A 27,896-nucleotide genomic window follows, 5' to 3' on the forward strand; every position below is an offset into this window, starting at 1 on the left:
CAGATCCAGCGGCGAGGGCTTCATCGATCCCGACTCCATGGCCCCGCCGACGTTCCTCCCACCACGATCGCTCGCCGGATCGCTCGATCGGAATTAAAGCCAAGCCCTCGAGGGATTGTGAACTGTCACTGCCAAGACATGATCAAAAGCATCGTCAATATGGTGGAAATCTTGAAGCCCAACTGGGAACACCCCAGATTCGAATGGAACCAAAAGCATCGTTATTTTTTTTTTCTGTAAAAAAAATTTATGACGACGCTTTAAAGCGTCGCTAATTGAACTGGTTGAGGAATTTTAGCGACGCTTAAAAGCGTCGCTAAAATTTTTGACGACGCTTTAAAGCGTCGCTAATTGAACTGGTTGAGGAATTTTAGCGACGCTTAAAAGCGTCGCTAAAAATAACTTTAGCGACGCTTTTCAAATGCGTCAGCAATTTTTTTTCCACTCCGACATAGCCGACGCTTTGGTGACGCTTTGAAAAGCGTCGGGAAGAAAATTACCGACGCTTATAAGCGTCGGTAAAAGTCTTCAAAAGCGTCGCCAAAGCTCCTTTTTCTTGTAGTGGGTGATCGGGGTCGAGGCCAGAGTCAGTGGGAGGGAGTCTCCTATGCGGGGAGAGTGCTGGGCGCGGACCGCATCATTTTTGAAAGGGACTTAGCCATAGTGTTCGAGTAGATCTAGAAGCCGAGCCGTGGGGTCGGTGGGATGCGGTTGATTCACGGACATCCGCAGACTTCTGGATGAGTGCGCCTCCCATCGGGCCACTCATACCTACAGAGAGGCAAATAGTGCAGCGGACTGGGTGGCATCCTTTGCAGCTCAGCATTCTGAGGTTTTATTTGGGACAACCATGTCTCGGATCCTTTTTGATTTTATGGGCTGCACTTATACCCGTTGTGTGTGAGCCGCCGTTGTACCAAAAAAAAAAAAAAAAGAAGCAAAGGTGGTTAATTAGATTTATTATACTTTTTAGAAAAAATGCAATAGCCCTTATGATGGCTTCAATAGGTCTTGAATACATCTTATAATATTTCTAGAATATCTAAATTTCAAGATTCTTAGGGAGTGCTCATTCCCAAACTTCACCTTGATAAATTACCGAGCTAAGTAAGATCCACATTAATAAAAACAAATTAATGTATATTAAAATGTTTGAACAAACAAAAAAGATGTTTTTGTTGTAGAAGCGCTGAGGGCATAAAGAACCTTTAGGAGCTATGTTATGTAAATACTCTTTGTATTGTATGGGGCAAGATCATGCCGTGTTGAGGGGCTAAACTAGTGAATATGTTAACTTTAGGAGTCACTTTGACTTACTTTGTATAATAGGTATTACAGACATCTACATACAGAGATCATACTTCACCACTTTAGGGGCTGAACTAGAGTATGATACTGCAGTAGTTGCCACAATTGGATATTTTGATGATCTACCACTGAAATGTTCTTATAATTAGTTTCACGGCAAAAATATCAGTTCCTAACTTCCTCAGTGATGTTTATATTTCGCTTGTAATATATTTTTGCTGCTATGCTAATGTTCTGACATGTTCAACCTTTATGAGGGATGTCTTCTGCTGCTTGAAATGTAATGTGAATATTAGGAGAAAAACCGCTAGAGGAGAATGACATTAATTCACAAGGCTTAGTAAAAACATTGGTTTGCTTGGGTATAGAAAGAGAGATCCTCTTTGCGCTTGTTGGTATAATTTAATAAGGACATTTCTCTTATTGTTTTTTTTTTTCCATTAGAAAGGGATTTGAATCCAGAACACGACTGATATACAGTTCTTCATGTTAAGAGTATTAATGATATACTCATTATCCAAAATAGTTACTGTATTCACGGTGCTAGTTCTTCCAATATAGAATTAGTTTAGGTTTTTTAGTTACAATTAAACTAAGCAAGATGTTCATTTACTAAGAGGTTCTATAGATGACAAGCAACTAGTTATAAAAAGCCCGTTTATAAGCAATTTATATGTGAGCTAGACAGCTGTCTCCATCTGGTTGATCAGATTGTTTATCCGGGGTTGGTATGAAAAGGTGCACGAGTAGCAAATCAATCTGCAAACTTTTCATCACACTCTGAAATTTTTCTTCTTTGCTTTGTAATGCGGTGCATCTAAGCTCTGTTTATTCCTTGTATCCAATGAGCAAGATGTCCGGATCAATAAAAGGGGTGGTTGCTGCTCCCAGAGACGTTACATGGCCCGAAGTTGCAGGACTAGCGGATGTGACAGCGAACAATCTTCCTTGCTAAGATGTTTTCTTCTGTTTCTTTAGATGTAACTGAAGGCCATACATGCCACCATTCCGTGAATGTGAGTAATTATGATGCATAACAGTGCAAAGAAATAGTCCGATGCCTGCTAAAATACTACTACGAAACCGTAATGCCATCTTCGTTCTTTAAGCGTCTTCTGTTCAATTTTCCCCTCACAAGGACAAACATCAGAGAAGAAAGTTTTATCTTACGCTACATATAATGGGGCTATCTGAAAAGGTGGATGTTTTGTGGCCATGCATGTGCTTCTGCTACTGTTTTGAAGGGCTGGAAGCCACTCAATACATTTGTTTCCTCGGAAGTCCAGACATGTACGGTGATGCTTTGGCTCCAATAGTACGAATTAAGTATGCAGGTGTCATATGCTATCCATCTTGTTTGAAGCTGATGTCTGAACCATGCACTTGAACCACCATGCTATCCTTGTGCTAGTTGGCTTATGATGTTCTGCCGTCAAGTGGACGTCATCATGACTTGTGAAATGGAGTCTCTTAATCTTCCCGAGTCGGGAGTCTGATTCAACTAATTTGACTAATTAGTTGAAATAGTAGCAGATAAAGTGTAATTTTTGAGAGAGAACTTTACCTGTGGGTCAGCAGCCACGGCTGAGGATATCATCTTGTCAGCGTCGTCCAGCTAAAAGCTCGAAAGCTAAAAGCCAATACAACTTTTCATCCAAAAAAAAAAGTCAATACAAGTGTGACTAGGAACTGAAATTTATTGAACATCAATCAATGGGTCCAACTATCATGGAATGAATCATGTTAGTTACATCCGAAATATCTGACATACATTTCCTTGAAGAATAGGGGTCTTTCTCAAGAAGGCTTATCTAACAATGGGATTTACCCACAAGACAACGGATGAGTCTGAAGGTCACAAACCACAATGTGGGAAAAAAAAAAAGAAAAAAAAATCCATTTCGAAATATTAGAATTCATGAGAAGTCATCAACTTTCTACTACATAACTTCAAATGAAGACAGATTCCTTCAGCAATATCCTGACTGTGCATTTGACAGCAACGCTACAAGTTCAAAGGAAAAATAGGCATTCTGTCATCAGATAAATGTAATTTAACTAACAGTAAGGGGCCTCCTAATCACTTAGTGACAGCTAATTGCTTGAGCACGGAGTGAAAAGACCCAAAATTTTCAAAGTGTTATGAATCCACTATATTTGGATGGATGACCACTTAGCTTTCACCTCTTGAGTTTCTCCATCTTTTGGGTTTTCCACTTTTTGTAACTCCTAAATGTACCTCTTATTCTTTGGGGATGTCTACATTCATCCACATTTTCACCTTCTTTTGGCTTTAGGTGTTTTGTCATTATGACTATCATATCTACTCATTATAATCCTAGGTCTATTAAAGGATATCTTAAGGAGGATAAAATGTACACAAGTAAAAAAAAAAAAAAAGCTTAAAAAAAATACCAATTTTTAAAGAATTAATATTAGTTCATAAAAATTTATTTTTTTATAATTTCTATGTCTTATTTAGTTTATTGCCTCCAACCCTTTTACTTTTTGTTTTACAACACAAAGAGGAATTGAACTACAAGACATGAAACCATTCCGAAACCGGTACGACATGGCCCAACTTTCTAAACGGACCGAACGAGTCAAGACATCAGATCGCGCGTCACGTACAAGTGGCTCGGACTTTGTGTATGCATGTGTGTGAACAACCTCAAAGTTTTTTCCCCGTTCAACGTCACCTTTGAAAAAATTCTGCATTTGCCTTTGACTGATCATCAAACAATCCAGCTGAAGTGATCCAATCTCATGATTTCCATCCACCTTGAGTTTGTAGGGTCACACATAAACCTGCACCTGTTTTCGAGGCAGATTGATAGACCCACCGAACAAGATGGCTCGCAATGTTTAGAATTCAAAGACCCTGCGGCCTTCTACCATGAGTTTACTTCTTAGAGTTTTGACACTACTGGAAACTGGACCCAATTGCCGTACTGCGGATTTTCTTTCTTGAATTCACTGGATCACCTTGGCCTTCAGTCCATTCCTCGAATTCTTTTAAAGTGGATGTATGCTTACTCTTCCTGACATCTTTGTGTGCAGTGAACATCATGGCTGAGAGTTATGTATCTGAACTCCACTGTACAGCCAATCCATTGCAAGTGGCAGAGTGCCTGGATTAACTATGATATTTCTTTACAAAGGCCTCTCTTTCTTTGTACTTCTTATACGGGAAGCTATAGCAGCCACATTACCCCCACGTATGCAAGAAGATGATCTGATCCGTGTCAAGGCAAATAATTCTCAAGCATCTTACCTTGGATAATTAATTACTGCCAACGTATTGAGTGATCCGCTGACTAATCATGCCTTTCAAGCTCTCGTGTTGGAATTAATGATCTATCTTAATGCGATCCCATACTAGCAAATTACAAACACTGTCATCTTATGTGGCGATGAGAGAAGAAAGAAATATAGGAGTATTTGATTGTCGTCACCGGCGTATAGCATATTCCTTGCCCTTGCATCAAAATCACATTCTATACCTGGCTGGTGCTATGATTCACAAGGATCTGCCTAAATCCATGAAGTAGTTTTACGTAACCAATTTAAGGCTGAGGTCGCACGAGATTGACTTACCAGGAGGAGAAGAGAAGGATGCTGCAAACTGATGAACCTGGATACCAGCTGAAAGTCGGAGTGGGGAATTGGACAGTATGGCTCGGATGCTTTCAGAGGGCTGTCAATCTGGAGAGAAAAATAATGTTTCATGAACCTCCTTTCATGCGTGAGCATAGCAGATATCAGTATAAATTTCTTTTCGTAGATCGAAACGAGTTTTTCCATCTAAGGAAGTCTAGTCTTCTTCAGGCGAGTTGAACGAACGGTCTACTCAAGGGCCAGAGAGCGAGCAGAATAACCGTCAATGGGTCTTTCAAATCCAATAAATGGTTAACCCACGATTGATCTTTATATCGTCTACCTCCGTCTCGCATGAGAAATCGAATTCGGGGTGATCAAAGCTTGTAGCATTTGCTTTTTTCGGAACAGGATATCTTCTGAAAACTTGAACGATGAAGGTTGAAAGAACGCAGAATAAATTTAGTAAGCTGCTTGGAATTAGAACAATTTTCATCCTTATTGTTAGAGAAAAGAAATAAGAGAAAGAGAGAAAGGAATTTCTATTTTTGTCTTATCACATTTGGTATATCTTAAGGATTATATATATTAGTGTATGGACTTTAAACAAGAAAAATAATATAGACTGTAGCAGAATCATGCTAACAAAGAAAGATATCACGAGTTGATATAGGTTGTGTGATCCATAAAATAACGCTAACAAGATCATGCTAATAAATAAAAATAATAAAAGCTGATACAAGATCATGCTAATAAAGAAATTGAAATAATTTTCTTCCTTATAATCAAAGAATATTGGCTTTTCCAAAATAAGGTTTTTGTAGCTTTTGGGTGGAGCTACAGAGTCTCTAGTACATGAGAGCAGATATTCTTTTTTAAGAAGTGTGAGAACTTGTGCAGATATGTGTTTAGTACTACATCGGTTATGCACTAAGTAGACCTTGGATATTTACACAGGACCAAAGAACCCAACATCTTCTGGTTAGCCTTTATGGATGAGACCCTAAGTCGTGACAAATGATATTAGAGTAGACTCGGTTCATCACCTATATAGATTAAGGGATATTGTAGCACATACCTATTTGGGTTGATCACGTGTTGATCGTAGTATTTGTTATCGGAATTAAATGGATTTGAATCCTTAAGCTGGCGAGGGAGTTAGAGCTTAAATGAAGAGAGTATGTAAAGATTTGTATAGGTATATGTTTAATCCCACATCAATTACGCACTGAATAGATCTTTGATTCTTATACTTTTTGGCTAGTCTTTTTTGATGAGATTCTGGATCATGACAAGAAGACCTGAAAGTGAGTTGAACGAACCTCTCTTCTAGAAATGCCACAGTATTTATTCTCATTTTTCACTTCCCTATAAATAAGGAATATTTATTATTCCCAATTCTTATCTCGAATGTTAAAAAATTAAATTTAAAACAAGATAGAAGCTATAAAAGGAAGAAGTATCACCCCTGCAGAGACCATTATGAAAATAGATAAAGCAAAATATTAATTCCTCTCGGGATTAAGTTGCAACGTTTAGAACAATCCTTCCAAGATGGAGGGGAATATATTCACTTCCAAAAGAGCACACGATACCATGCCATGTATGAACGTCCGTTCGCATTAATTATTGGCACGCTTGACTTTCCCTCATCCAAACAATAAATCACAGCCTGATAATAAACAATCAGCACTGAAACACTTTTAATACGTCTAAAGATATCACATATTTAGTATCATCTAAAAGTTGTAGCTCACATGGAAACTTCTATACAGCAAGAAAGTCTATGGACAGGACAATCTTTAGTCGAATTAGATTTTTGGTTGACTCAGATGGATATCCTTCTGGTCACGTAAGCCTAATATTGGACCTTATTAATTGTAACTTTATATATTTTAGGGCAGGAACCTGCCGCCAGAAGGTAGGGAAAGGAAAAACAGCTCAATGCTATGTAAATACAGTATATCTTATGAAGTACATTAATTATAAAAATAATCGACCAACACTGCATGATGTCGAACATTTTGAAGTCGTGCTACCTTGAATTCTACCTTCAGACCACAATATAATTCCCTTCCCCATTTGATGATTTTTTTGTCGGTTTTGAGAATGTTATTGCCTTGTCGGCTTCCGATGCTTTGTTGCTAATTTGTATGTGGCATGTTGGATAGATTTTGGCATGTCAGTAAGTTGTATAAGAAATTTAAATCAACTAACTTACATAGTAATATGATACATTTTTACCAAATTAAAATTTATAATATAAATTTCTATCAAAAATTGACTTATATTCACGTATTCAATCATAGATATCAAATCTCACGTTCATTCCCAATTCTATAGTTTACATGACAGGTGCATCAAACCCTGCATAGGTTGATCGATCATTTTGTTTCGCACGAAAGATACAACTCAAACCCTGCACAGGTGCATCACCAACAAGAAGCGCGCGCCACTTGCGTGAGCCGAACAAAGGGCCATCTCCTCCAAGATGGGTCAACAGTTCGGTGGGCCGTCATCCTGGCTTGTGCCACCCTCAAATGTAAATCTATCTTCCCTTCTCTCCGAGGAACTACTTTTTCTTCTTTTATCTCCCTAAAAGCTTGACTTCGACCTTAATGCACCATTCTTGTCTTGTTTCGAGAAGGCTAGACCGATGCCCATGAGCAATTATTGGGGCATTGAGCTCCCTGATTTGTTTCGGTAGCCAAATGGATAGCCTACCTTCTCGTCAGAGAGGTGGTCCTCTCGCACCAGGGTTGTGGCTTCCCTGTAAAGTACATATATATCTATATATATTTATATAGTCTTGCTGACCGATAGGTTAATACATTGTTATAAACACTTAATTATCATAGTCTATCGATACAGAGTCCATCTTGATGGGAATTGGAACCTCAAATTCATGTTTCATGAGCATCCATCCACAAGATTAATAAATCAACCGAGCTGCACCGTAATTTATTTATTATTTCAAGAACTTTGAATTCTCCTGTGCGAGAAGCATTCCGGCCGATATTTTCAACAGAGTACGACCTGGATGGGCCAAAAGTCATTTACCATCACCATCAGTTAATTTCACAAACAGCTCGAAGCATTCACTAACCTCCCATACAAATTATGGAGTTCCGTTGCTCTTTGGAGTTCTGTTTTGGAAGGCTGAGCATTGCTATCCGTAGGCTAAATGTCTAAAATCCCAACAAAAGTCAGTGGTGGGCATTTCCATCATCTGATTCACATGCATGTAGGGACCGTTGTTTGACTCTTCCAAGCCTAACTCTTCATATATATGGTCGAACTGAACATTCTTGATATTTATTCCAAGATAGTCGTCTGCAGTAACTTTTGAGATGCGAGAGGTAGATAATTGGAAGAGCAGAAGCTTTGGGCACTCTACGATCTGTACCTCCAAGTCCTTCATGCACCATTGGATGTGAATTATGAAACACTCAACATCATATTGAACTATATGATCACTAAAAATTCAGTTTAATCACTAGTGAATGATGTACCTGTAAGACCCGACCCTTCAAGCAAATTGGGCCTGGTCCAATTTTTCCTCGCTGAAGGCCGATCACATTCTCATCATCGTCGCGGCCAATTCTCGCCGGAAAACTAGGTAAGGGCTCGGCCTCCCTCGAGTTACCCTCTCTCCCTTTCTCTGAATTCTTTGGAGCCCGATGACTGGCTGGTGGTTGCTAGATTTTAGCTAAGAAGGGCAGCCCTGTTTTTTCCTATTTTCAGATGTCGAGCCATCTTCTCTTTCTTCGATCTTTATCCACCGCTAGCACTCGTCATCGGGGTCTTCCCCTAGTTCCTCTTAGTGGTAGGATACCATGGCCGAAGTTCTGGCCACCAGGATGCTCTATTCCTCGGCTTAAAGGGGTCGAAAACCCTTGCTTTGAGTGAAACTAGTGCTTTTGGCCACTAGTCGCCGCCAGCCGCCGTTGGCCGGCCGTGGGTTCCTAACACCAAGCCCACTTGTAGCCACCCTCTTCCTTCTTATTCCTTGGTTATTTCGGATATTGTTAGAATTGGTCACCCTGATATCTATCTAAACTCCTGCATCTTAGTGCGGATGTGGTCAGATGAATTCTACTTTGATCGAACCGATTAGGGTGTCAGGCACTTACCACTTAATTAGCCCTATCCTTCTTCATTCTTATTGAGCATAAAGTCCTGTCTCTCTTTGTTCGAATTCCAGTTGACTCCATTGTGGAGGCCCTGAACTGCTCTGGTACTTGGAGATAGATCGGCCTATTATTTCAGTCCCAGTTAGATCTTTTGAAATTTGACCACTTTTAAACTTTACCTAACTAGTTAAATTCTTCTTACTCGGACCGACCTAAGCAATTGGGCACTATCACTTAACCAACCTGATTTGGGGGTATGAGATCGTTCTCCAATAGTATTTAATTTTGACTTCGTTTGACTTCTGAAATGATGATGAAATTTATGATATTTTAATTATATTAAAAAAAGGTGCACATGACCCATTTAACTGAAGTAGAATTTTGAAGTGATAAGAGATAAGTAACCTAATGCTTCAATATGTACTTTCTAATTTTTTGGTAAAATAATAATAATTTGATTAAATATTAATTATGATATCTACTTTATAATTAGTTAAATGGGTCAGGCATGCTAATGTTACGATTATTTTAAAATATGTAATATGCTATGCTATAAAATTTGAAAAAATATGACGCGGTAAATCATGAAAAACCTATTTTATAAGTATACATTCTCAGCACAGTTATAATTTGATTTTGCCCCGCCAATGGAATTATTCATTGGCCCTCTCGACTTGTAATTTATGAGAAATTGATTTTGACATTATACCACCGGTGATTAGGAGCAGTGGTATTTGGGATATCGTGCCACCGATGGTTAATAAAGTTTTTGGCACTTTGTGCATTCTAACCTGGGCCACAGAATTACATAGCTAGTATACTTCAAAAAGAAATATGCATTATTCGAGAAATAATTTATTTTTCAGTCAATATTTTATGCTTTTAACTAATTATTTGGCATGCTTTGACCCATTTTGGAGTGTTATGTTTGTTTATTAGGCTAATGTAGCTTATTATTATGGTTTCTCTATTTTTCAGATCAGAATACATGATTGCTCGAGACTTGAAGAGTGTGCTAGTTCTTTTAAAGATACTTTCAGTTATTGAAGTTTTACTCAATCTAGTTAGAATATTTTATTTGATTTATGTTAGTAGTTAGCAATTGCTGACTTATGTCACTTTGAAACTATTGTAAGAATCATTTGAATAAGTTCTTGATTAAATAAATTTTTAGAAATTATTATTGCTTTGATATGATCTGTAGCCTTGCATGCTTGTATGGTCCGCTATATAGGTATGCAGCGTTTGTTCCACTCTAAGTTCACGGCGTGACAGTAGCACTATGAGTTGTCCTCTGCAAAAAAACAAGACATATCTCAACTTAAGTTCTTAATCAAGTATTTTTGAGAGGACAACTTATGGTGCTACAACATTCAGTTGACATTAAACTGAATACTCTCAATATGATTTGGTTCTTTTTTGTTCTCTCATATAATACTCTCAAATGAAATATAAAAGTGTGATAGAACAAATAGAAGTCGATATCTTCTACTTCAAAATGCGAGAGCGGTATAGAATATAGGAACTGTCTGCTAAACTTTTTTATCATGAATAGAACTTGTTTAATTTATTTTGCATCTTCATAGCTTCAAATTGGATCTTATATATCTATTGCAATCCCCCAGCTTTAGGTTGTACACTTTGAATTGAAATCTTGGTTGTACTGGCCATGTTCTCTCAATGAAAGCACCGCTTTTAAGATTTTAGGAAAGAGTACCTGCATGCATTTTTGCTGTCATTTGGTTGCTCTTCATCTCCAACAAGATAAAGAGGCTCAAAGTTGTAGATTTCCTATATAGTTTAGCTTGCAATTTCACAAGCACGAAAGTGGATTAATGGTAAACCTCCACAGACTTTATATCGTAGTCTTCTAAGAAAACGTTATGCAAGATCCGGTTAGTGAATGAAGAGTCCTTAGCATCCTTAATGTAGGATGCTAACATGATAGCAAATATTTCACTTGGCGGTCCCACATGATTTCTCTCTTGCCATGAAGTGGAATTTCCTCGATGTCACATGGCGGCCACTCTAAATAAAATGATGATTTTCAATATGTGTGGTCATAAGTGGGATGAACTCTAAAGTTATAGGGACATTTACGTAGTTGTAAAAGGAAAACGGATGAGAGCCTTTACCACTAAACTAGTTAGTGTGTACAAGACCCGATGTGAATGATCAATGAATGACGTCAAAATGTGGTATCAAGTTGTTGGCATTCTTTCCATCCCATCTTGATGAGCACTAGGGAGTTCGAGTCCCAAGGAACTCTCTTGGTTGGCGGAGGAAGGTGCCGAGTCTTCAACGACAATGAGGTTGATATGCATAGGTGTGCCACTGGTGTCTGATTAGGCAGAAAGATGGTGACAGGGATCGGAGGGAGAATGAAAAGTAATATGAATTTAGGTGCCTTAATTTTAAAAAACTTTCGCCACCATCATACCACCATTTGAAGGTAGATAAGGGGTGTAGTATTGGCCTATAGTAGAAAGTTCAGTTACACCTACTTCTAGGATAAAAGGTATATTAAAACTAAGATAAAAATTAAAGATTTATTGAGTTGATTGTCAAAGAGTTCCTCATACAGAGTATAAGTTCATAATTAATACTAATACATAATATTTGTCTACTCAGATTGTTGTTATCCACATTCTCCATTCCTAATGTTTCTGATATTTGGTGCCAGTTGCTTTCTCACTACTTTTCGACCATTAGGATAGTCAAGTTATATCAACTGATAGACCGATACTGTATCGATCTTGGTCCATCATTAATCTACCTTCGGCTTGTGCTGGCTGTCTCTGCAATATGTTGTTCTATACCTTGGAACACCCCTGAGACCTATCCAATCATCCTTATGGTTGACTATTGTCATTTTAATCTTTTGGCCTTCTTGTCAATATTATAGCCAAATCTTCCTCCTTTAGCTTATCGCTCCATACAATTCATGAAATTTATCATGACCAAAATCCATCAAACCTGACAAGGATCACGAAGCTTTCATTTGCTTGACTTTGTCCAACTCTGTCTACATGGTGCCTGCTCGTAGCTGGTTTCTGGGTGGTTGAGATGTAATGCAAGCATAAGTATGGACAGTATGACATGATAGCGTGTTAATTGCTTAGTTTGTAGCAATAGGCAAGACTCTTGGAAGATGGTTCCATTGAAATTTTGGAAATTGTTATCCTAGTGAAAATCTCAAATCATTGTTCCAAATCATCCACTTTAGAGACAAGGTAGCTAAAGCACTCGTATGAGTAAGTTTGAAGAATGGAGGTGAGGTAGATGGTCCCATTGATGTTTTTTTTAGTTGTTGATGTAAAGGGAGGGTATGAAAACCCACCCAGGTTTTATTTGTAGAGAAGTTATTTACAATATAAAGATGAAAGTAAAGGTGATTGTTCTACATGTAAGGCGGGTCTGGCCTCAGCAAACATTGGTTTCAACCTCTCCTCGAGGTGACCACGTAACAATATTTATCCCTCACAAGTGAAGTTAGCCAGGCGACCAAAATGCGAATCAAAAAGGATCCTGGATATTCCCAGCTCTATTGCTCGCCAAGTTCTTCGATAAACTTCGTCAATGCTGTCTCCCATTTTCCTTTGTATACTGATGTTCAGCTCTTAATTAGTGTTAGGCCTTTCTCGAATCTAAAAATCCACAGAACCCAGCAATCCCAAGCCTTGTTCGTTATATTCTTTGAGAGCTGTTGTCGCCATATAGTCCATAGCTCCTCCAAAGTTTTTGAGAAAAGGTCGGGATTTGCATTTTCCGCATTACCAACTGCCAAATTTCCTTCGAGAATCTGCATATGAAATAGGTGTGCTGCCGTTTCCTCTTCTTCGCAACGTATTTCCCTTGCACACTGATGGTCCCATTGATGGGTTAAGCGAAAGAGAAATAGGTTGGCATTGTACAATAATATGTCATGGCGGTTTCTGCAATGGTGCTGTAGCATCATCATCAAGGGTGTCGGTATCCAACAACGACATGTCATTGCCATCGCTGCAACAAGTCGAGCGGGCGCAATTAGAGCCTGTTGGTTATCAATCTGCTGTCGAGCCTTTGATTAGGTTCTCTGAGATCGAAGCGAGAATCACAGAGGGACCCTTGGGGGCCGAGGGTGGTGAAAGTGAACCCCACCGCAAGCAAACGTGAACAGAAAAAGCCTCGCAGCACTCGAGTCAGATGAGCAAGGCCGGAGCTCGACCGTGCGATGGAGATCGAGCAGCACGTCAGCATCACATTTGAGGAGCTAGGGTCCATGCCTTAAAGGAGGGGTGAATAAGTGGCACCTTAGAATACCTAGTGCACCCTCTCAATATCAACATAAATGAGGCAAGATTTGGGGGGGAGATGGAGGGCAGGAAGCACATGGGAGTTGCCTTCTCTCGTGTCACAAGGCTCTTTTACTATTTGAGATGGTAGAAGTATACGAAGAAACTTGAGCAGATGGGAGGAGGTTGGTTAGTGCTGTAGAGCTCGATGTCGCAAGCATTCCCCAAATTAAAATCTCACTCATACTAACATCAGCTGTATCTTACTTAGATGATAGCGAAAAACCGAAATCAAGACCACCCTTCGTTTTACTTTCTTATTCGCAGCCCATTAGTAATCACTTTCTCAAAGACCCTCTCTCTCTCTCTCTCTCTCTCTCTCTCTCTCTCTCTCTATCTATCTATCTATCTCTACTCTCTAGTCCCCACCCATCATCTTATCCATGAAACTGATGGTCAGGGATGGCTCACTAAATAACTAGTCCTTGCTTCGCATTTGCTGCTAGACAGATGCGAACACATAGATCGAGAGAAAAGAAATAATAGAGTGGAGTAGAGGAAGGAGAAGTGGAAGGAAGGAGAGTTGGTTCTCTAAGTCTATAAATAACCTCTCCTGTTTCCAAAAGCAAACCCCACTACGCTCTTTGCATCTCTCTTTCTAGAGAGGATAGAAAGAGGGCAAGGACAGCCCCCAGCTAGAATTTCTCTCCTTTTCTGTCCTCAGCCTTCTTCTTCACCTCACCTCCCTCTTTTCTCCACTTTCCCATCTTGTACCGGTAAGCTAAACAAAAAAAAAAAAGCGATTACATATATATATATACACACATACATACATATATATATATATATATATATATATATATATATATATATATATATATATATATATATATAAAAGTATGACCGCTAAAATGTTCGTTTCTCCATTCACATCCCAATTCCATCCCTTACCCATTTGATGTTACCAGCTGTACTATAAGAAGCCACCTCGATCGGCTTCCAATTTCTTTGTTTCGTTCGGGTGAAGGGAGGAGCCAAGAGGAAGAAGCACTGGAGCGGCCGGAGAAGATGGGCCGGGGAAAGATCGAGATCAAGAGGATAGAGAACACGACGAACCGGCAGGTGACCTTCTGCAAGCGCCGCAACGGCCTGCTCAAAAAGGCCTACGAGTTGTCCGTGCTCTGCGACGCGGAGGTCGCCCTTATCGTCTTCTCGAGCCGCGGCCGCCTCTACGAGTACGCCAACAACAGGTGATGTTCTTCGATGATCAACTACAACTACCTGCTTCCCTCTTGCTTCAGTTCCATGCCATAAGGAGGCGCTCTTTTACCTTCTTTTCCTCCTCTTTTTCCTTTGTTGGGTAAAACAGTCTGCTATAGCTACTCCTTGTAGGTTTGGAGGCATGGATCATTAGAGATGTTTCTACTTTTTTTTGAAAGGAACAAAAAAAGGGGGAATTATTTCTTGTGAGACTTGTTGGATTGTTAGCTGGAGCTGATTTTTCTTGTTTGTTCCTTTTGGTTTTCTGTAGTTAGATCTGAACTGGTGATAGATCTAACAGTGTGGGCGGTGGGATGTTTAGATAGATTTAGTACAGAGCGGTGCTGAGCTTGTATTTGCTAGACTGCTGGTCCTCTTCTTTTCTTTCTGTATTTATGCTCTTTCCTTTCTCTCTGATGGGGTGGTGTTATTGTGTGAGCTTCCTGTTTAGAGATCCATCTGGTATTATAAAAATCTCTTTTTTCTCTTTTGTTCCCTTTCCTTGCTTTGTTGAGTGGAAGCATAGATCTGTGCAAGGCCGCAGCAGTTGGGAGAAGTGGTCGGAATAGAAAGGTGAGGTTAAGGATGGGGGCTGCTAGTGGTTGGGGTATTGGTATTGGAGGAAAGAAGTCCCACCCCCGGCCTCCTTTAGGATCTCAGCCTTGCCACTTCCTCTCTCTTTTCCTCCCTTCTTTATTCCCCAACCCCCTCCTGCTGTGCTCCTCTCATCCTTCCTTCCTCTCTCAAAACTCTCTCTCTCTCTCTCTCTTCACGTCACCCATCAGCCTGATAAGAAGCTGTCACGCTCCCATTAGCCCATTCCTCGGCCAAAGTACTCCTCCCTTCACACGTCACTCCTTTATTCCTCTTTAGTTACCCAATGGCCGGTTAGGGTTTCTCCGGTGCGGATTAGGGTTTCACTGAAACTCTGCTTTCCCATTCTACCCCCTCTTTCTTTCTCTCTCTACGTATGTTACAAGTTGCTAGCTACTACGAATCTTTGGAGGGAACCCTTCACGAGATCTCCCCAGCTCTTCCCATTCTGACACCATCTCTGCCACCCTCCCCCAAACCTCTCTCTCTCCTCCCATCTCTCCATCAGAAAATTAATATTCTGTGGGAGCCGAGGGAATACGGAGGAGAACTGGAGCCAATGGGGTGATTGTACTCCGGGGGTTTTGGCATGGAAAGGCTACAAAGGCCGAGAGCGTCAGAAGAAGGACGCGAGGACAGGGGGTGGAGGTGATCGAGGCGGGCAAAGGAGTGGGGCGACGGTGATTGCACCGCGGGTAAAGGAAGCGGCGACGGCGTGGGAGGGCCAAGCGTCGCGGTCTCTAGGGCGGAGGCGGTCGGGCCAATCATATCGTGGGATCGCGTGCCAGCGTGGCAGAGAGTAGCCAATCGGATCCTCGAGGAAACTAAGGTTGGAGAAAGGTCCGGTGGCGGAAGACAAGACCTGGGGCTTTGGGAATCGGAAATTTATTATTTTATTTATCGACAGGTGCCATCCATCCTTTCTTCTTATTATTCGTCTTGTTTAACAGGAAGTGTTTGATATATCCACTCTGTTGGTGCTTGCAATAATCTCTCAGCACTACATTATTTTATGGTTGAAGATATGAGGCAGGGTTAAACCTAGTTGGAACTGGAAATAAGAAAACGTTGGAAAGTAGATGATATTAAATGCATATTTGAAAAGACCTCTGATGGCATCTGATTTGAGTCTTCAAATCAGTATGATTCACTTGAGTGAGAAAATCTTTTGGATGTTCTTTAGTTGGATTTGAGATATATTAAAATGCATAATATTAGCGTATTTTGATTTGAGGTTGTGGGTATAAAGGGCTTAAAACGGTGCACTGAGGACCTGAGTTCAATAGCAACATATTAGCTGACTAGTAAGATATTTCGAAAAAATATAATTATACCTGTGGCAGAGTTTCTTTGGTTTTTTCTGAAAAGAATAATAGTAATCCCCATTAGAAAATCAACAATCGCTTCTTTCTTTTTTTCTAACCCTTATAACATGCTTTTTTTTTGAATAGTCCTTTGAACATTCTTAAGATCTGTGTTGCTGTTAAGCAACTGAAGCCATAGGATTTAGGACAGACAAAGTATGGCTTTCGCACAAGTAAGACCATTTCTCCGCTAAAAGCCACTCAAGTATAACAATTCATTTTTTCCCATAATTTATTATTAGGTTTCCTTTCACTCTGATTTTGTTTTAGTCTTTTGAGGGCACGCTGAATGAGAGTTTCTTTACCAAATGGAAGGAAGAAATATGTGATTCGGTCTAAAAAGTTCTCTGACGATTTATTAGGTGGGGTCAAAGATAAATTTCTTTTTCAATAATCTATCATAAACTGACATCTTATATGTCAGTATTAGAGAGCAAACATCTGCATCCAAACTCTCCTTATGTGGCAGGATGTTCTTTTTTTGCTAATATTTCTATGTTACGAATATATAACAAAAGTTTGATAAAGTAATACAACATATTGGGTTACTGGAAATTAGCTATAGTACCTAGTGTTATATATCCTATCATTTTCTTGATTTATGATTCAAACTGGGAAATGAAGTCTGATACACAAACCTTCTATTTATTTTGAGAAAAACACCTCTAGTTTCTTTCTTTCTCTCTCTTTTTCTTTCCCCCTTTGGCACCAAAAAGACTGTCCTTTTACTACTACAAAGCAATCACGGCCACATCAATGAAGACTTTCTTTGCCATTCTCTTCATGAATAACGTTACAGATACTATCACTTCTTTGAGCAGCCTTGTCAAAGGGAGCTTGCCAGTGTTGTGCTAACTTTCAGATTCTCAGAATGAAATATAGTTATGATTAAAATGAATGCATATAAGGTTACCCAAGGCTACTCTCCCAAGAAAACAGTGCCATTGTAAATTTGATGATAGACGAATCACTATTTTTTGAATCAGTGTAAGGTCATTCCTTATCCAACTACAGCCCTGGAAACTGCTGCTTATTTGATTAACATTACCAGGAATTATTTCACAAAGCATAAAAAACCATAGTTCTGATTTTTTCCCCTAAGTTCAGCTAGAATTTGCCATGCATATAAATTTGATGAAGCATTAGTAGAAATAGCAAAGATAGATGCTAAATAATGCAAAAGTTTATTTTTTTGTTTGGCTCTTTCAGGCTTGTTTCTTGCTTATCATTTGTTTTTTTCCAATATGCCGCTGTTCTATTCATTGATATCTCTTGCTTGCTGGAACACCCTTAAAGAATTGTTAATAAATTTATGATCATCTGCATTATGAAGGGGCATGGATAACTAAACACAAACTGTCAATATTTTTTAAATTTGCTAAACTTGTGTTTCTTCATAAAGGATTCTGGTGATCATTATATTTCCAGATTTTTGTTCTTTTCTTGTCTTTAGTGAAGTGTTTATTGTAAGAAAACCACCACAATAAAGATTTTTGCAAAGTGAAGCATTTTCTTTTTAGATAGGGAAGCATGCTGCTGGCTAATTCTGACTTTATTTCAAGCCAATATTGGCATGGACAACTGTAACAACACCGACCAAAAAAATCATAGTACTTGTAGTGCTCAACCATTTAACAGATTTCTTCACATACAATTTCCGCTTCTCTTGTTCCACAATGATGCCTAGTCCATGTCAAAGAAAAGTTAGCATTAAACTACTGCCGTCCAAGTCTTCCATAAAATTTTTCATACATGAAATCAAGTTTCTGAAAACGACATGTTAAGATGTTACTTTACATATACCTTCTACTGCTAAAATAATGTCAACCTGCTCGTAAATAAATAGGAATATTGAAAATCGAATTTTTTTTGGAATTTGAAATAATGTGATGGGCGAACGACGGGAATTCCTTGAACTTTCTGCATATTCGATGGATTTCCTTACTTTCTACTCCTGGGTTGCCCGTACTGGATTTTAAATTGATGAGAAATTTATATTGTTTTTGGTGGTTGATCGGGGGCCTTCAAAATTACCAGTTGTTTTTTTTAATGGTATTTAGGATGCTAATAGATCATCAAGAATATGTGATAACTTTCTTGCATATTTTTTTGAAATTTTTCAGAAACAATTCAAGATATCTTCTTTTAAGAGCTAGGATCACTAAAGGTCCAGCAAATTATCAGAGCAAGGATAGAACCAAACCCAAGTCTCTCGTACCATTACAAGACTTTACCAACTTGGCCGATTGGTCCCATCAAATCCTTTCAAGAATGTAAATTATCATTATGGCAAATCATTATGGAAACTTCTCAGCGGAGACAATTGCAAAGCCTTCTGCATTTCTTTCATGTTAATCTAACATTACTTCTACGATGACTGTGAGGACTTGTACTGGTTAGTTCAACATCAGGTATGCATTAAGTAGATGTTGAATATATATATAGAGCTAAAGACTCCAAATAACATCTTCAGGCTAACCTTTTTGTATACGACCTTAAGTTGTGATAATGGGTTTCTTAGGCACCTGCACTCCCAACTTCTTTTTGTGCAAGTTTCTTTATGCTTCTGTATTTTTCTAGATCAATGGATCCCACAAGACTCTTTTGACCATGTCTTGGACTCTAAGACTTATTATGCATTAGGTTTCAACAGATCACAGTTTGACAATGAATCATTCCTATAAAATGGAAGATTTATGATTTGCATGCAATAATGCCTTGAATGATCTGGCTCTTTCCGATGTTAACCTTTTCAATATAACCAGTGATTTTAGATCATCTCAGTTTTTGCATGTCCTCATAAAAAGAAATAAAATGTTCTAATATATATTTGATAAATTCCAAAAGTGGAACATGAGAACTTTTGGGAGAAAAAAACAATTACTCAAGATCAATGATCTGAAATGGAAGACGACAGGATCATGTGGTTGCTGAAGTGGGCAGTCTCAGAACTACAATCATGTTCTAGTAGATCGTGAAGAAGATAATTTCTAAGGGCTTTTTTTTTCTCCAAAGAAAGATTTTATTTCACAGCATGCCTCATCTCACAAGATACTTACAAACAAAAGGGCATATCCTTTTCTAGAAGTGTTTATTTCAACTTTAAAAGTAATCATAGTATTCAAAATAGAAATTGGAAATAATATGTAGTTACTATATTCTGTCATTAAGTAATGTAATTTGTCACAAGAGAATGATTATTAGTTTTATGAAAGCTCCACATATATTAAATCTTTAATCATGTAGAAAAAGGTGAAAACCCACATTTATTAGCCAACAAATGACCCTCTTGGAATGCTGCAACTGATGCTTAATGGTGTTAGATCAAGTATGGGAGCTGAAAATAGGAAGGAAGATGCATTGGTTATGTTGCCAAAATTATCCAATCGTAGCAGATAATTTTTTTTTTGCTTTATTTATAAGCTGATGAATTGTTGATAAAACTGATTGAACAATCTCTAAATGCAACCTAAGAAAGATTCTGGAGGAATACTTCTAATCAACCAATCAATTAAACTAAATATGACAAAATATGACCTAGTGAAGTGAAAGGTTTTGGAACACACGACTTCTAATGTTTTAATAAACATACTATTCTGTGTGCAGTGTGAAAGCTACCATCGAGAGGTATAAAAAAGCATGCACTGATACCTCCAACCCTGGATCTGTTTTTGAAGCTAATTCCCAGGTAATATCTTTTTGTCATGGTTAATCCACATATTTACCTTTATTTCATTTTGCAAGAATCCATTTCGGAGAGATGTGTTTGTCCAAGTGCATGGTTCATCTTGTACGCACGAGCAATGGATGAGTTCTTTCTAGGCAGATGACATTTAAATCAATATATTATGCATCTATATTAGCTAAGCCCTCTCTATGCGTCATCATCTGGATATTCAACAACTGGGGCACAAACTAACCGGTTCATACTTTTTTTCCTAGCAAATTTGCATAGTTCTTGTTATGTTGATCCCAACTCTAAATGTCACTTGAGTGCTAGAAGGAAAAAATAGTATTATGGACACTAATGTTCCGGTTTAGTCTTCTCTGATTTGTTCTTTAATTCAACTGTTCTCCCTTGTAGTCTTTATTATTTTGAATTATATGTATCATGCCCTAATAGCTTGTGCCCTTAGAATGATATAGTCCACATACAATTTACTAATTTATGCAGCTTAATTCTTCTTTTTTTGAATGAAAGGGAAGTGAGTTGCCACTGGTTTATTTGATCAAAGGTATATACACAGTTTATGTACAGAACAAAGAAACAGAAAACATATTAAAAAGGGAGAACATAGTTTCTGTAGCTTAATTCTTCTTGAGCATATTTTTCAGTTTTTGCACCTTTGAAGAATATAAAACCTCAAGCACCATAATGAGTGAGCTATAACTTCATAGAGCTCTCTTGAAAGTATCCCTTGTTAGTGATTCTTATTAAATGTCCATAAAATCTACTCATGTTAAGGTATCTTCTTCGAGATGTTGAAGGGCCGTTCATTGAATCAACTGAATAATATAGAACTCTGAATATCTCCACAGGAATAAGGTCCAATATAGTCACAGCCAAAGCCAGAGATACAAGTCATGAAAGTAATGGTTGTATCAGCTCGACAATGAACTTGTTCATTTTCACTTCTTAACCACAACTAATAGTTGAGAATATGCTTGACTTGAGTGTGTAATCTCTTGGGGATTTTGAAACCAGAAATATAAACCTGTAAACCAAAGAAGTGCACTAGGCTGTTATCATGTAAACCAAAGAAGTGCACTAGGCTGTTATCATAAGGTATGGTCAACTTTTTCCTTTGAAGATGAAATGCTTCCAAAGAAGTATTCCTTCTTATATTAGTGTGGATCTTAAAGAATCTATTTGCAATGTAATCTGAGCGCAGTCAAAGAAAATAGATCTATGATTTAGGGTTTTAATTTTTCTTCTTAATATGAAGCATGGTGATCTTACGTGAAGGCCTCAGTTTTAAAGTTAGACTCCACCTTTCTAGGCTCTATGTGGTGTGCTAAATCAGCCTTCAAGGGAATTCTAAACTGTAGAGTGGGGCAAGGGTATTCTTAACTTTCCACTCATCATGATCTTTCAATAATTCTATAGAATAGTAAAAGGATAACAAATGTTTATCAAGATAACATCTGAAGATAATTTAGAGAATGTCAAAAGCCTAATGCTTCATGAATTTTAGATTGTTATCAGCCACCTTAGTCTCCTCAAAAAGATGAGTAGCTTGGTTAGTTTTAGGATACTGATTTCCCTCCATGAGTTACTTGTGTAAGAGCAAGAAACTTAAGAAAGACTGGCGTTAGCAACATGCAAAATCTTTGCCAACAAAAAGCAAATCAAGATACCTATGACTACAAAGGGTCTTTTTTGTTCATACAAATAATTAGTTCATCTCTATGAAGTGAAAACCTAGAGCTTATTTTCCAAGAAAAAAAAAGTCTTAAAGCTTAACCTTCATGAAGGCTCATTTTGTAGACTAACCAGACTATCTACACTTGTCTTCACCATCCCAACTTATTATTAGGGAAGCAAAAAACATCTCCTCATGCAGAACCTGTGTTGTTCAAGTCGACAAAAAAATTTAATAGTTCTCTTTTGAATATCGTTGTCCACTGTCTTAATAGTTTTCCCATTATAAATTTCTTTAGATATTTTCTTGGATGCATGGGCACAACATTTGACAAGTTAACACTTCTTAGCATCTATGAATAACATCATCCTGAATGGAAACTAAAAACTGGCCCCAGGATAAACAAATCTAGAATTATGAAACACTGCTAAACAATATTAAGACAAGTGCTACATCCCCTTTTTTTAATTTCCACAATTTAAGGGTTTTTTTATCAACAAATTTGTTAAAGTTCTTCATTTCTTTTACAAAAGCCACATATTTCAAATAAAATTGTCAGGACTGAACCATACGATACTAATCCTAAAGAAGTTATGGGCAGTTTCATATCCTACATTCTTCCAAGGAGGAAATTTTTCTGAGAAATCGACCATCCATTTCCTTTCAACCATTCTATATCAATCTACCCTAGTGAAATCGAAGCGGTAGGTGGTCATTTGGCAGTCTTTCCAAAGCAAAGTCACAGTACAGATTGATCGTCGACCCAGTCAGATTGGTCACCCACCAATTCTTTATCATTCTAATCTGAATAAAATAAGTCAGGAAATCTAGATCTAGTTTCTTCCACACAAGCAAAAATAAGTAGTAAGATCGTCCCCTTGGTATCTGCCTATCCTAAAACACTTCTCAAAGTTATAAGCCCACTTCAAAAGGAAATTCATTATAATTTCTAGAAGAAAAATCAGTCTTCCATGATGATAATATTTGAACAACGTTTATTATGACATTTCATCATCATCCTAGCCATTTTCAGTTCCATATTCTGTGAAAGGTTAATTTCATCTACTTGCCATGCAGCCCAACTTGATTTTTATTCTTCTCCTGCTCTATATTATTTTTTACGTATTTTAAGATGGTGCTGTCATCTATTATTCTTTTGATTGAATACATCTTCTAGTTAGCTAGTGTTATGGGTGATGCTATGCTGCTAAAGGTAATACAATAATTATTTTATGAGGGCACACGTAAGAATAAATTAAGTAAATGGAAGTACAATGAAGAACTAGATTCCAACGGGGAAGTGCATAAATTAGTACATTCTCTTTTGCCCGGCTTATCCTTTGTCATTAAATATATATATATATATATATATATTGGAGCCCAATGCTATAATGGTTTTGCTTGAGTACATGGTATGTGATACTATATATGTTGGCAAATTTTCTTTTGAGCAAAACATATAATTGGAAACTGAAATGATTATCAACTCAAAATTCTTGAGATTCCTAGCTTAATTAACAATAAGCCCATATTCTCAAATCTATAATAAATAAACTCATGAATATATATAGTGCTAATGATATCATCAAGGGACTGTTGATGAAGATGATTATTGCATCCCTTCTAGCAGACAACCTTCAATTATGTTATTGGCAGGTTCTGCTTTTCTTTCTTTCTTTCTTTCTTTTTGCTAACAACTGTTAGCAATTTTGGGAGTAACAAGAATCAAATTGATTCTTCTTCCCTAAGTTTGGCTACTTCAACAGCGATCCAAAAATTACTGATGTACTGCAGAATTATGCTTAATGTGAAGTAGGTTCGTCTGCATTGTCCATCTACTGTGGAAATTTCAGTGAAAGCCACAGTGATCTACTTTCTCACAAGAAGACTCAAAATTTAATTTATCATGTAATGTCATGATTCTATCCTTTTTACTCTGGAAACACCCCTACATGCAATATGGAAGATCCGCCCTCATAGCAACAAGGAATGATTTCAATTGGATTACAAAATCATGCCATAACTTTTGTTTACAAAAGTTAACATGCAAAGACCAACCTCTTTTTCTGACACTTTAGCCATCCAGGGTTCTCACACCAGCTCGTCCTTTTGAGCCCTAAGCCTCTCTATCATCCAATTTTTGAAAATGGTATTCATGAGAACATATAATATGAGCCTTAATATGAAAATTTACTGATTATTGCTTGTCCATAACTAGAGATCTTAATCCACCTTGTCCTTACATTTGCTGCCACCAACCTCTTCATGACAAAAATTTGCAGCCTTAGATGGTACTTTCTCGCATTAGAGGTTCAAACACTAATCTAATTTCTCTTTAAAAACTTTTTGTGGATTTGATCATGCTCCTATCAATTTTATTGGTTTCCTCTATATGATCACCTAAGCTCACCAGGCACCTTATCGTCCCAACTCCCAAACCCCAATTCTTTGTGACATCTGAAATTAAACCAATTTATTTTATCTATAAAGTACAAACACTTACAGGTCTGTTCAGAGATGAGAAGGTTACAGAAGATGCCCTTTTTGGAGTTGTGGTAGTGTCTCCTCCTAGAACTCATCGAAGTCTCCATGTCTTCTGTCCTTTAGGAAATTATAATGCATTTATGTAAAGAGTTATGAAGGGCCATTTTGGGACCAGAAGTGGAGTACGAGATCATTTTGGTCTCTGCCTGTCATCTCCTTCTCTTTTTCTCTATTTTGGTCCATTTTGGGACCAGCGCATGGAAGGATCTTTGTCCTCGACATCTGCACATGGCATGCACAATTAATTTGGTTATTGCAAGTTAAACCTTGTTGGAATATTTCAAAATTCCGAGTCTGTCCTTCTTTGTCTTTTGTCTTTTTGTCTAGTGTACTTTCTTTAGTCCCACATTGGAAAGGAACAAAACTCAAAAAATCTTTATATAGTATTCAACCTTTTAACTTGGTGAAGCAAAGAAAGAAAGTAGCCCACGCGCACATGAGCCCAATGGAGGTCCAAGCCAAAATTGGCGAATCCGATCCGGACGCGTTGCGATTATCACGCGCAGGGGGGACCCCCCCCCCCGCGGGTGTGGGCTTGAGTCAGGTTTCTTTTTGCCGTTTTATTTTTTGAATTGTTTTGATAAAACGTCGCACCTCTTTCGTAAAACGACATGTCTTTTAAATACGCCTCTTCATTTCTTTTTAAACCCTATCAGATCCGATAGAGTTAATCAATCAAAAAAAAGCCGCGCTTGGAGTGATCCAGTTGTTGTATCCTGGAGGATAGGCCGCCATTACCTGTTACACCGAGATTCATTCTCCGAGGGGCGCGATCTATTCTTAAGGACAGTGAAATCACGCCTCAACTGATAAGTTCTTCCTTCTCTCTATCTATCATTTTTCTTACAAACCTATCATGCTTAACTAGTTTAAAGTTCAATTAGACAAATGGAGGCCAACTAAACTTTTATCTTTTTACAACAATACACATAGCTTTCGTGATATTGGTGCTTACCATCTCTCAAAGGAAAACTAGGCAATGCATGGATATTTCTCAAAGCAATCTACTTATAGCACGTGATGTATTTTTTCATGGAAAGCACTTTCTTCTGATCTTATTGTGCTTAATCACAATGGTGGTCTTAATGAAGTCCATGTATAAAAAAAAAGAAGGGCATCTGGTTGCTTGATGATAGACTGCATGTATGTCGACTTAATGAAGCAAGACTTACCAGACATACTGATAGAGTCGATCATCTTAGCTTCTTTAGTGCATTTAGGAAGAAGAAAGAAAAAAATCTTGGCTCTCTAATATTATTCGAAGTCTGCTTTTTCAGCCAATATGGAGTCGTTAGAACTTCTACCTTCTGCTTGATTTCGAACAATCCAATAGCTAGTAATACTGACATATAAAATTCCGTTTGCATAATTGATTATTCTTTGTATGCTTAACATGCATTTTATTAGGGAATCAAATTTTTTGGAGCACTATCTTTTGAATTCCAAACTTACAAAAGCTGGTTCCTGTTATTATTCCAAATTGGCAGTTAAAATTTGTTTCATGTTTTCATATAGATTTCCTCAAAGAACGACCTTAACGCTTTCTGATTTGTAATTTGTAGTATTATCAACAAGAATCAACAAAACTGCGCCAGCAAATAATCAACCTTCAGAATTCAAACAGGTAACATGCACACTTGAGCTAGCATCATTTCTTCTCAAGTTTTGGAGTTAATTAGTTCTAACATGTCTTTGATTTGTAGGAATTTGATGGGAGAGTCTCTTGGCTCTATGAACCTTAGGGACCTGAAGCAACTGGAGGGTAGGTTGGAAAAGGGCATAAACAAAATAAGAACTAAAAAGGTAGTCATCTAGAAAGAGCATTGCCAATAAAATCTTCTACATGTATCTGCTTCTACTTTGCACATCTCTCTCTCCTTATTGATTGTTTCTTATTGTGCCAGAATGAGTTGCTGTTTGCTGAAATTGAATACATGCAGAAAAGGGTACATGTTGAGTCTAAAGCATTTTGATTTCTCATTATTTTGTTTGGTTGTCTTATAGTCTGATTTCGTTTACTTCTTAGGAGATGGAGCTGCAAAATGACAACATGTACCTAAGGAACAAGGTCTCTCTCTCTCTCTCTCTCTCTCTCTCTCTCTCTCTCTCTCTCTCTCTCTCTCTCTCTCTCTCTCTCTCTCTCCAATTTGTGACCTCAATAAATTGAGAAGCAACTTATGTGGAAACAGATTGCTGAGAACGAGAGAACACAGCAACAGATGAATATGTTACACCCGACAACTGAATATGAAGTCATGGCTCCATATGATTCAAGGAACTTCCTTCAAGTGAATCTCATGCAAAGCAATCAGCATTACCCTCATCAGCAGCAGACAGCTCTCCAACTGGGGTACGGACCTTTCCTGCATCACCAAATTTCATAGCAAATAAGCACGCACATGCACTGGCTCATGCATACCCTCTGTATACTACTATATCATTCCATTTATTTTCTCCTCAATCATTTGTTGATTCTGTTAACAAGAACTAACATCGATCCATTTCATTTCCTTTGTTTTTTGGGTAGATGAGACTCCATGTTTGGTGGTTCTGCAATGTCAAGCCCGTTGGTGTAGAGTTGGAATGTTTGAGAGTAGTTTATGGCAAGTCACGCTCTCTCCTCCAAAATTGACTCATAAGACTATTGTTTGCAGAGTGCTACATATAAACATTTTCACTTAGTTGTATGCTCTAACTGTATGCCTTTTCACTTCAAATTGCAACATAAATGACTGGTGTTTTTCTTATTTGTCGTGGTCATCGAAGATAATGTTATTTTATTGCTATTACTACTGTTGCAGGATAATGATGGGATATTAGTAATCTTAATTTCTAGAAATCTGGATGATGGAGTTTTTGTTGTGCCCGGAATAAGTGAGGTCTGAGTACCGAGGTGGATGACATATTTTTATGCTAGTCAAGTTTTTGAAGCTATATATATGGACGAGAATGTAGGTGGTTTCAGTAAAATTAGGTGCAAATGTTGACTCGATAGGTTTTACTAATGGCCGTGGATGGAGATATTGCTACCAGGATAAGGTGATAGGACCAAAGATATATAATGTGATGATACCTCACTACAGACTTCAGAAGTTCAACATCCCCTTGGGTTAACGTATGCATGTTGCTAGGTTAAAGTATTGCACACAACTAATGACTGCATTGTATGGTGTGAGATTAGGCTTCCTCCAAAGCTTAGAGAATGTTGTTGATCTTATTGTTTTGGTTTTGCCAATGATGAAGATAACTATTGTACGTTTAGTTGAAAGTTTTCAAGCAGTTTAGGAATGGGTCTCAAGGGAAACGAGAGAGAAAATAGATGAGGCAAGCAGTGCTAAGACTATATATTCTTGCCCTCAGCGAGTTTTTTTGATGTGGAACAGTAGAAATTTCAGATGGAGACGAACGGGTGCTTGTGGTAATCGATTATTCAGTCATAGGAAGACTTTCTGGCTTAGG

The 27,896-nt window shown here is 38.0% G+C and overlaps 1 protein-coding gene across 3 annotated transcripts; it reads left to right on the forward strand.

Annotated features, from left to right (window-relative positions):
• The first annotated feature begins 13,740 nt into the window (after window positions 1-13,740).
• LOC103708647 (MADS-box transcription factor 3) lies at window positions 13,741-27,246 on the forward strand. 3 transcript variants are annotated; one of them, XM_039129218.1, is made up of 9 exons: window positions 13,741-14,088; window positions 14,281-14,562; window positions 20,137-20,218; window positions 26,000-26,061; window positions 26,141-26,240; window positions 26,342-26,383; window positions 26,464-26,505; window positions 26,627-26,828; window positions 26,965-27,243. In XM_039129218.1, the coding sequence occupies exons 2-8, from the start codon at window positions 14,381-14,383 to the stop codon at window positions 26,819-26,821; spliced, it is 705 nt and encodes a 234-aa protein (XP_038985146.1). In that variant the 5' UTR covers window positions 13,741-14,088; window positions 14,281-14,380; the 3' UTR covers window positions 26,822-26,828; window positions 26,965-27,243. The 3 variants fall into 3 exon arrangements, with proteins under 3 accessions (XP_038985146.1, XP_038985147.1, XP_008791911.1); XM_039129219.1 differs by having other exon boundaries at window positions 13,744-14,088; window positions 26,627-26,787; window positions 26,965-27,246; XM_008793689.4 differs by lacking the exon at window positions 13,741-14,088 and having other exon boundaries at window positions 14,246-14,562.
• Window positions 27,247-27,896: the final 650 nt, after the last annotated feature.

Source organism: Phoenix dactylifera, chromosome 8, assembly GCF_009389715.1.
Source record: "Phoenix dactylifera cultivar Barhee BC4 chromosome 8, palm_55x_up_171113_PBpolish2nd_filt_p, whole genome shotgun sequence".
NCBI classification, from domain to species: Eukaryota; Viridiplantae; Streptophyta; class Magnoliopsida; order Arecales; family Arecaceae; genus Phoenix; species Phoenix dactylifera.

Coding starts and splice junctions, on each gene's coding strand:
- LOC103708647 (XM_039129218.1), top strand. CDS start 14,381: ATGGGCCGGGGAAAGATCGAGATCAAGAGGATAGAGAACACGACGAAC. Junction 20,219..25,999: donor TTTTTGAAGCTAATTCCCAG/GTAATATCTTTT, acceptor TGTAATTTGTAG/TATTATCAACAAGAATCAAC. Junction 26,384..26,463: donor TTGAATACATGCAGAAAAGG/GTACATGTTGAG, acceptor TTTACTTCTTAG/GAGATGGAGCTGCAAAATGA.